This window comes from Episyrphus balteatus, chromosome 4 (assembly GCF_945859705.1).
Source record: "Episyrphus balteatus chromosome 4, idEpiBalt1.1, whole genome shotgun sequence".
NCBI lineage: Eukaryota > Metazoa > Arthropoda > Insecta > Diptera > Syrphidae > Episyrphus > Episyrphus balteatus.
This window is the reverse complement of record NC_079137.1, coordinates 78,122,758-78,133,879: the sequence shown is the minus strand read 5'-3', so window position 1 is coordinate 78,133,879 and position 11,122 is coordinate 78,122,758. Positions and strand designations below refer to the sequence as shown.

Sequence of the window (11,122 nt, the reverse complement as noted above, 5' to 3'; positions counted from 1 at the left end):
TATATTTTTCATTTCTAACCTTTAAAAAATTTTTATACAAAAAATTATATAAGAATAAAGTCATTAGAGATATTAATAAATATAATTTCCAAGAATTTTTAAATAACAATTGAACTAAAGTAATTGTTATATAAATAATGAATAAGAAAATATCAATAACCACTGATAAAAAAAAATAAACATTATTTTTTTTTAGCCCAAAAATTACTTGTTAGTTTAAAATTATTTTTTTTTTTCGTAAACAATGTTTTTGTAAAATGTATAAACCAAAAGCAAAGTTTTTCAGAAATAAATTTTATTAAAAATTTTTTTTTTCTTTCAAATCAATTTTCCAAAAATAGGAGTTTGCTTGAAATTTTGGTTTTGTGTGTTCATAAATAATACATTTTTTTTTTTTCAGTTTTAAGAAAACACATTAAAAAAAATTCTTAAAATTTAAATTTAATTTTTTGGCTAATGTTTATTTTTTTTTATCAGTGCTTATTGATATTTCCTTATTTATTATTTATATAACAATTACTTTAGTAATTGTATTTATTATTATATTTATTAATATCTGCAACTCATGGTTAGTTTTTGAAAAAGATTAATGATCCGGAGCACGTTCAACAACAAATTAAATATATAGTTGAAGATATCATTAAGTTTTTTCACAAAAAAAAAAAAAACTAATCAACATTAGCATCATTTCGATAATGGTTTATAGTAATTCAAAAAAATTCTCAGTCAAAATTGCTAAATCATCAAGAGTACGGTGAATAAATATCCATCTAGATGAAAGTCCTTTTGCTATTAGTTGTTTGGCTAGGATTATTTAACTCAGCTTATAGTAAGGCCAAAGTAAGTAAGTTTTTTTTTTTCTATAACCCAAAATCTTTTTAAAATTGATTTGCCTTTTTATTTTAGAAATCATCACCGGCGAATATAAAATTCAACAACATAACCTGTTCGTTCAATCCAAAAGTTGCGCACTCTTTTGATTTTGCCATATCACCAAATACAAATGGTCGAAAATTTGATTTACATTGGAATATTTCGAAAGTAATACCTGATAATGTTGGAATAGGAATTCAGGTATTTTTGAAACGTGGTGCTTCACGAAATTTGATTTTTCCTTATGAATTTGATTTTTGTCGATTGTGGGATGGATTTATGAGTCAAACAATTGCCAGATTGTGGTTTAAGAATTTGAAAAGATATGGAAAATTTCCAACTAGTTGTCCCATTTTAAAGGTAAGCTCTAATATTTTTTTTTTAATATAAACACAATAAAAATATTTTGGTTTTTTTTTTTTTATTGAAGGGTTACTATGCTTTGAGTAAAATGCAAATGGAAAAGGGAAGCGTTCCACCAATGTTAACGGGTGGAGAGTTTGCTGCTAAAGTGATAATGTTTGTTAATAAAGGTTCAAATAAGGATATGCTATTTACTGCTGATTTAGATATTGAAATAATAAAAGATTAATTATAAAAATAAAGAAATATATATTTAATAATTTTTTTTTTATTCAAAAATTTATTTTCAACTTCAAAATGATGGGATTTTATATCAAAATATTTAATATTTTTAAATTATTTAGACCATTTGACATCGAGTGTTGCCTTAACGACTGTTTCATTCAAGTCTGCTCTTTTGAAGTATCCATGTCCACTTATTCTGTAATCTCCAGGTCTAAGGTACATCGCCAAGCTACTGTGTTCAACAACTAATCCTCTCAAATAATAGTAACCCTGTTAATAAAGAATTTTATCTCCAAAAAACCTATTTTTGTAAATTAACTTACCTCAGGTACTGGACAATTTTCCATAAAATTCCCATATTTAACCAAATTTCTATACCATCGTTTCATCAAATTATTGATCAAAACATTATTTACCAATTCACAAACATCAAATTCCTCCGTAAACAGACTCTGATAAATTTTTGAGTCTCTCAACCTTATTTGAACATCAACGAAAGCATAAAAGTCGATAATAATCGGTTGAATCAGTGTTATGTCAACATTGAGTCCGTTGGGTTCTTTTTCAATTGAAGTTGTAAAATTTGACACAAATTTTGGATTGAATTGTCGGGTTGTTGCAATAAATTTAACATCAGATGAAATTACTTTGAAATACGATGAAATACAAAGAATCACTAAAAATTGATTAAACATAATGAGGGGCAATATTTTGAAGAAAATCGTTTTTAAATGGTTACAATATCAAAACTTCAAAGTTAATGACATTAAATTGACTAAATGAGCAGAATTTAAATGATGATAAAATAAACTTTTCATAATGAGTTATATTATATTTCGGTTATTTAGTCAAAAGTTAACGACATTTGGAAGCTTTGTGAGTTTCCAAAAACAATATTAAAAATGCTGATTAAAAAGTTGTTAATTTTCTACTTACTCATTAAATCAATTTACTGTGCAAAAAAGGTACTTTTACTTCCTTTATAACATTTCTTAAACACTTATTTGCCAATTTCTTGCAGAAAAAAGTATCAATAGTAAAAATCAAAAACATTACCACCGAATTCAATGTTCAGTATTCCGAATTGTATACTGTTCGTATATCGCCCGAGTCAAAGGACACAACTATTGATTTATTTTGGAAGCTATCCAAAACCATTCCAAATCAATACAATGCAGATGTGGATGTATTAGTAAAACTCAATAATTTATATACAAACATTTTTTCCTATAGTTTCGATGTTTGTCGACTTTGGGATGGATTTATGAGTCAAACAATTGCAAGGATGTGGTTTAAAAATATTAAGAGATATGGAAATATGTCAATGACTTGTCCATTTAAAAAGGTTTATATGACATTTCATATAAAAAACAATCAGATTTTAATATTTTTTTTTAAAGGGAACTTACTTTTTGAACAGATTTAACCTTGATTTATCGAGTGTTCCATCATTAATAACTACTGGACAATACAGACTTTTTGTCCATTCTTATGTCAAGACGAACTCATTGAAGGATATGGTTTGGAAAGCGAGCTATGACGTAGAATTTTTAAGGGTATAAATGATAATATTCTGGAAATTATGAATATAATTTTGAAAATATGTGAGACAATGTTTTTAAATAAATGAAGGAAAGAGTTTCTTTTTTATTTAAATTTTTTTTTTTTTTTAAATTGACTTTTGAATCTAGAGAGTACCATACTCGATTTTATACGATATCGTATAGCCTTTAACCAGTGGAAAAGCAAGACGCTTTCAACGATACATCATTTGTTGAATTCCGATAAGTAGTTTAGAAGCTATGTTGTCACAGATGAACACATCGCAAATTTACTATCATCTATTCCCTCATAACTTCTAAACTACTTATCATAATTTAGCAATTGAGGTGTTGTTTGAAGCCTCATGACTGTGCACTGGTTATAGACTATGTGATGTTAAATCAATTTCAATGGTCTGGCTTACATTATAATAAAACTAAACAAAAATTTTAAAAATATTTAACCTCGAAATTATAACGTCAAAATAATTCATATAAAACATTTTAATGTAAAAAATAAAAAAAAAAATGTAGAAACAAAAACTGTATTCATTTTATATTTTTTAATACGAATAAATTTTTTTAAAAATATTTTCATAATTTACAATCATAACTTCCACTATCTCATCATATTTATTATTCCCTAACAAGTTCTGTATAAAATGTGGAATTCCAAAGCGTACCCTTCAATGAATTAGTCTTTACATAAGTTTGAATAAAAATTCTGTATTGTCCAGTGGTAAAAAAGCTTGGAACACTTGTTAAATCAACGTTAAATCTATTCAAACAGTAGGTTCCCTTTATATAAAAATATTAAAAAAAAAGTTAATCTTTTATAAACAAAAATAAAGAATACAAAAAAAAAACCTTTTTAAATGGACAAGTCATCGTAATATTTCCATATTTTTTCATATTTTTAAACCACATCCTTGCAATTGTTTGACTCATAAATCCATCCCACAGGCGACAAATATCAAAATCGTATGAAAAAATGTTTGTGTATAAATTATTAACTTTAAGAAAAAAATTTACACCAGCATGAATTTGATTTGGTATAGTTTTGGACAGCTTCCATAATAAGTCGAAAGATGTGTCCTTTAAATTAGGTGATATGCGCATAGAAAATAATTCTGAATATTGAACATTAAATTCGGTAGTGATGTTTTTAAATTTTATTATTGATACTTTTTTCTGAAAAAAAAAAGCTGAAATCAGTTTAAAAAAATTCTCAATGAGTTTGAAGTACCTTTTTTGCACAATAGCTTGATTGAACGAGCAAGTAGAAAATTATTAGCTTTTCAATCAGCAGTCTTGACATTTTATTATTTTTTTTTTTAACTTCACAAAGCTTCTAATTGGATTCCAAATACAGGGAACTTTTGACCATAAAACAGAAATATAAATGAAACTCATTATAAGCAGCTTATTAGATTATAGATGAATATTTTGTAGTTAGGTAATCACTGTCATTAACTTTGCGATTTTGAAAGCATTTGAAAACGATTTTATCAACACTCAATATGTTTTATCATTTTGTAGTAATTCTTTGGCTTTCGTCGTATTTCAAAGTACATATAGTTTTATCTGATACCAAATTTATTGTAACGACCCGAAAATTCAATTCAAGTCACACTGTACATAGCCATTAACCAACGGACAAGGAATAACCTCTCAACGATATCTCACTTCGTGCTTTTTTTCTAGGGAAATCTGTGATATTTATCATAGACATCTGTGATACTTTTCATGATAGCCCGTGATACCTATTGTTACAACCAGTGAAACTGACCACGAAAACGTGTTATGCTAACCGAGACTGTCTGTGATACTTACTGCGAAAATCCATGATATTTGCAAGAGTAACTTGTAATACTTACACGCTGAGCACCTGATACTTTCTGGAGAATTCTGTGATACCTTATAGGACAACGAGTAAATATACCAGGGGTTCTCCTTAATAGTCCCATTAAGGAAATCGACGACTTAAACCATGGAAAGCTGTGATACTTAACATGACAGTCCATGATACTTTAGGGTACAACCAATGTAACTTACCTGGAAATTTTTTTTACCTTACCGGGAGTACCTGTGATACTTATTAAGGAAATAACCTGGGTAACTTGTGATACTAGCCGAGGCAACTTGTTGTATGACACTTGTCGCGAAAGGTCTCTTTGACAACGCTTACCGTTTTTTTTTGGAAAAAAAGTTCTAAAATAAAATTGGTATGCTCTTTTGTAGAAATCACTAATCAACATCTAAAACCAAAATTTCAAAAAATTCAATGTCACTTTTTCGAAAATTGGATTAAAAAAAAAAAAAAAAATTTCAAAATGTTTTCTTAAAATCCAAAAATTATTTTTTTCATAATTTTATTTAAAATTCCTATTAAAATTATATAAGTGCTTCAGTATACAAAATTTTGTTGAAATTGTATTAGTATTTTTTCAGAAAATCCGATTTGTAAAAAGAGGTTGTCTGTAAAGCCGTTTTACGGACGATGATTTTACGTGATAACGTCGTCAGAAAACAGGTTGTGTGCTTTTGTTTAAAATGAGTCAACTGAAGCGTTTACTTATTTCAAACAATGATAATTTACAAGAAAAAGCTAAAAAAAAAATACCTTTTTTATGTTGTCATTATATTAATTTTTTTATTTCAAAAACTTACAAAAAAATTATGCAATTTAAAAGCCAAGTATTTTTTTTTAAGAATAAAACCATTTTTAAATTTTTACAATGTGCGAAAAGTATAAAAATAATTTATTGAAAACAATCATTTTCATCAAAAAAAGCAAAAAAAAAACATGAATTTTTATCCTCTCACGTCATTAATTCCATTTTTTTCCCTAACAACCTATACAAAATTTTATACCATCTGAAAGCTTATTGTCTTAGCTCAAAATATATATATCGATCAGGTCTATGAGACATCTACAAAAAGAGCTAGAATTTCTTGAACTCGATCAAATTTCATTAAAAAAAGAAAAAAAAAACATTTATTTTTATGTCCTCATTTTTTTTCGATGACAATCTATAAAAATTATACCATGTGAAAGCTTATTGTTTCACCTTTCATATGACGCTTCAATCATATTCCTGAGATGCTTATAAGAGGAGTAAGAGTTTTTTAAAGTCAACCATGTCGAAATTCCAGACCGAGATTACGGTACTTCCCACACTGGTGGCTGTTCATGATCAACATATCTCCACTGGTGTTTTGAGGTTTTTCGCAAGTTTTTTTATTTAACATTGTGTAGCTTGTAGTTAGTGTACCGTTATGTGTGACATACCAAATGAAAGGTAATTGTATCAGGATGCTCATAAAAGTCTAATCAAATTTCTATCTATTCTAGATCAAAATTTATAACCTGTTGAATTTGAAAATTTTATTTTACCGTTATCTCAAAATTGTGTTTACAAAAATGATTAAAATTGTTGAAGGAAGAAAAAAAGATAAAAAATCAAAAACGAGGAAAATCGATTAAAAACGGTCAAAAAACTGTTTTTTTTATAACTTGTTTCTTCCGTTATTCAGTCAAAAATCAATCAATCACTTCAATTTTTTGCACATGTATGTATATAGCTAAGCCCTACATGCCCTTGAACGCTCCAAAAAAAAAGCAAAAAATCAAAAACTACCCAAAAATACACCTAAAAAACAAGGTGGTTTTCAAAAATTCATATTTCGAAACGCAGAGTTTTGGAAAAAAATCCGTATCAGACTCCTAAATTTTTTTCTCTCATCTTTCACCTGGAATCTTTAGAATTGTCAAAAAAAATTTCTCTTACCCAAAATCATCATTTTGTCATAGCCCCAACACGTGTACAACGTGCAAACAAAACGTTATAGCTTAGTTCCAAAATTTTTAGAATTTTTTCTTAAATGCAGTTACTCTTAAATTAGTCTCATCTATCTATAGCAAAAAAAAATCAATTCTTATTCTTAGATTTTAGCCTTAAATGATGGAATTTTTAAAAAATGGGTTAAGCTTTAGGTTATTATCTTTCAAATAAGCTTTAGAAGATTTTTGTATCTCTAATAGTTTATTTTTAATTTTGAATTGAAATTTTTTGCCGCACTGCGAAAGTGCCAGAGTGTAACGTTAGAAAATGGCGTCACTTTTTTGTGGTGGCTGCCATGGTTTATCGTTTTATAAGACGTTATCACGTTAAAAACAATTTTCATCGTAAGACTAATATCTGAAATTTTTTTAAAAAACAGTTGGAGCCGTTTTCGAGAAATTATACTTTAATGAAATTACCGTTACCGACAGGTACCGTTATTTTTGATAAAAACAAAAAATTATTCCAAAAACCACTCTGGAGAGTCTCCAAAAAATGCTAGATACCAAGTTTGAAGTCAATCGGCCCATATGTAGTTTAGGCTGTAGCTTCTTATACAGACAGACTGACAAACGGACTTCCGGGACCCACTTTTTTCGAATTCGCTATTATTGTAATGTCATTTAAAAATGTTATATCAACTTTTTTCTAACAAATGCATAACTTGTTATAGCTATACATAGTACCTATATCGCAAGTAAAAAGAAGAGTTGTTTTTCAATTTTCATCAACGATATTGAACTAGTTGAAAGAACATAATGGTACTTTCTTCTGAGTATAGAAATGAAAGTGACCAAAAGTGGTTTGATGCTGAAAATGTCTAATATCTCAATATCACATTTTTGTAAAAGCACCCAAACGTTGTTGTAATCAAGATTATCAAACAAAATTTTGTAAAACTTTTTATCTACTAAATTTTGGTATGCTTAAAAAAAATTATCAGGGGTTTCTCAAAATTGATGTCCTTTTATCTATAAGGACTTTGTGTGGTCCCTAAAAACCTGTTTTTTCTCAGAAACCAAATGAACAAACGATTTTAAAAAGAAGATGTCTTCTCCAAAAATTGTTCAATTGAATGTCCTTTTGATCACTCTTGAACGAACACATGTAGTATCTAACAATCATTATAATTTTTCATTCGAATAGTTTCATTCCTCTGTCAAATAAAGAATTCTCCATCCCAAATAATCTCAATTACAACACAACTTGACCAATATCTACTTCAATCTTCAAGGTAACAATTCATCCAAACAAAAACGAATAAGAAACAGAAAATCAGTCCACAAAATCCAAAAGCAATGTCCCTTTATTTCACTTCCACTAAATTGAACACGTCTTCTTTTCATTCTACTCTCCCACATCATCATCACCTGAAGGAAATAAATAAAATTGCAATTATTTAAGGAATCTATCAAGCCTCTCTCGAATACTCTCCTTCCTTATCTTCGTCTTCGTGTGATATCGAATCGAATCGCAATGAAATATTGACGACCGACGACGACTTCTTACAACAACAACGACACAAATAATTGCGTTCTCCATTAAATTTACCCCGAGATTGTCACCTTTAAAAAAAAAAAACCGTTTATACCCTCCCTTGTAACTCAGTACCAAATAAATCGATAAAACGAAGGATGACGACGACGTCGATGATGATGATGATTGTAAACGCCATTGGAAATCCACTCAACACCCAAAACTTTTCAATCAGTTCACACTTTATCGCACACCAGCTTCATGCTGGGAATGGGACCAGAATCGAGTCCCTCTCAAAACAGCACAATCTCAATCTCAATCCCAATCTATCTATCCATCCGTCAAAACGATTGTCTCCTCTCAAAAACTTTCTCTTCTCATCAATGCTACGCTACGCAATAGACGGATACACACAACACAGACAAGAGGAGACACGGCAGGAAATTTCGGTCGTTATCCTAGCTCCAATTCGATGCGGGTTCCTCCTCTCCTGACACACAACTTCGAGTCGAAGTGGCGGCGCAGGGGGCAGATCCCAGATGAAACAACAAGAAGAAGAAGATAGAAAAAGTATTTAAACGGAAATTGGCACCATTATTGTTGCGCACCGTTTCGTGTCGTGCCGTGTCAGTATCGAGTTCGAGATGCGTCTTGTAAACCGGGGAACAGAAGGATGAACAAGAGGGAGGAACTACTGCTTCTGGGCAATCTTTATCCTGAAATAAGATGATGCTGAAACAGAGACCGAATCGAGGTAAGAGAGGGTTGGAAAAAAGGCAAACTACACCGGATTCTATTGATCTCGGCAGCTTAGAGTTTAACGTTCTTGACACTTCCTGCAATCACAGTTTAGAGCAGAAAGGATATAAGTACCGTTCCGAATGATTTCTCCATGGATAATCATATCCGCCGATTTATTTATATTTGCCATCTTCTTATAGTCAACCTTTTTTTTAGCTCCTGCTCCTTGTTCGGTGTTTTATTATATTTCGCCGAGGGCAAGGATGAGATTTTGATGTGTCACATATTTATTTGACATGATTGGGTTCAATTGGGGTCGTAGTTGGGGGTTATTCGTATGTGGAAAAGAAATTATACGCCACGTCATTGCCAACACACACACGTGAACTAATCCTTGATCTCCTGACTGAAATCCCACAGCGATAATTACGATTCATCGAATTGTATATTTTTGACATCAAGCTTTCTGTTGATGACGACAGAGGGAGACACACACATATGAGTCCACTGATGGTGGGGAGAATCTTACCCAACTCACAATTTTGGTGGTAATTTGACATCCTTTTGGATTATACATACAACACAAGACGATGATGTGGATGTGTGTCCAATTGATGTTCCTTAATTGGACGAATCTTCTAATTGTGATTTAGAGACGAAGATTCAAGAAGTCAATTGCGTTATTATCGCCAATTTGATGGTCTCGCATTCGATTCGATATATATAGTATCGAGTCATATTTTGGATTTCAAAAGCTTGAGTTGAATGATTGGCCCTCAAGGAATGAGGTTATAGACATTTTGGTTGATTTGGATAATGAGGTCGGATTTCTGGATGTCAGCTTTGGCAAAGGTGAAGATTATAGAATAGATTGAATTATTTGCGAATGATGGACAAAAGCCAAAGATGTCTTCTGCTATAGGTAGTGAATTACCGAGTGAGTGAGGATATGTATTTGAACTTAAGAACATTTTGGATATTGTTTAATTAAACAGTGAAATATTGGATGCACGGGTCGTCAGGGATTGGAGTCAAGATTTAGGGATAAAATTGCTAATATGAATATGAGAATTGTTAAAATGTATTTGTGATCTGTACGGAACGACATTAGTGACAAAAAGAGTAGCTTAACAAGTCAACTTAAATACAGTGTGGAATATTATTTTTAAGCTAACTCGATGAAGAATTTTAATTTGAAAATATAACTATTTCCTTCGGAAAATAAGGAAGCATTATGTTTTGATTGAAAATAACTTGGCAAACAGAGTTCAAATTAACTTTTAGTTTTTATTAATTAAAAGAGCTTAAACAAGCCTCTGTTTGATATCTCACTCGTTGGTTTTAGATAAGTTTTGTTTAAAATGCCTTTTTCTCGACCTCGTATTTTTTCGAAAATCTAAAAATAATTAATTTTAATTTTGTACCTAAATGCATGGGTTAGTTCACTATGAACTCATATCTTTAAACCAGAAATCAGAAATAAATCTCAACCTTTTGAAAGGTTCCTTAATAACTCTTATTTGTCGCCATTTTCAATAAAGGTCATAAAATAACCTTTATTTTTAAAAAAGAAAAATTTCGGTCAAGGTCTGAGAGAAACCTTTCAACCAGTGAGATTTATCGATGAGAGAAAAAAATAAATCTCATCTGCAAATGTATCAACTCTTAGGTATAGACAGGGGAGTGGTGCCGTATGAAAGCTTATATTCTCAGCTACCCGATAGTGGTATAATCGAGTTTTTGGATTTTTTTCAAAATTCCGAGAAAATCGCGTTTGAAAGTTGGGGTAATTTTTTTTTTTTTTCGAAAAATCCCCGAATCTTTGATCGCTCCTGGAAGCTAAACCACTTGAGAGCAATTTTTGGGAGTGATGCCAAATGATAGCTTGTGTCATGGGCCTACGCTTTGCACATTGTCAGATTTTTGAAAAATCATCTTCCATGTTAAACCGCCACATCATGCCTATTTTTTCAGAATCGGGCTTAACTTTTTTTTTACCTTTAAGTTCTCCCGGTTTGATAACGCGTGCACCTACAGGGAAGGGAGTGGTACAAAAAT

The 11,122-nt window shown here is 30.3% G+C and overlaps 1 protein-coding gene and 1 long non-coding RNA gene across 2 annotated transcripts; one reads left to right on the top strand and one right to left on the bottom strand.

The window, feature by feature from the left end:
• Nucleotides 1–1,529: 1,529 nt before the first annotated feature.
• Nucleotides 1,530–2,334, bottom strand: LOC129919746 (uncharacterized). The gene is made up of 2 exons (XM_056000760.1): nt 1,785–2,334; nt 1,530–1,731 (listed from the first exon to the last, which is right to left on the bottom strand). Exons 1-2 carry the CDS (start codon nt 2,154–2,156, stop codon nt 1,573–1,575), a joined length of 531 nt encoding a protein of 176 aa, XP_055856735.1. The 5' UTR covers nt 2,157–2,334; the 3' UTR covers nt 1,530–1,572.
• LOC129919747 (uncharacterized) lies at nt 1,780–3,094 on the top strand. Its single transcript, XR_008773114.1, has 3 exons — nt 1,780–2,426; nt 2,483–2,806; nt 2,862–3,094. It is a non-coding gene; the product is annotated as an uncharacterized LOC129919747 (long non-coding RNA).
• The last annotated feature ends 8,028 nt before the right edge of the window (nt 3,095–11,122 follow it).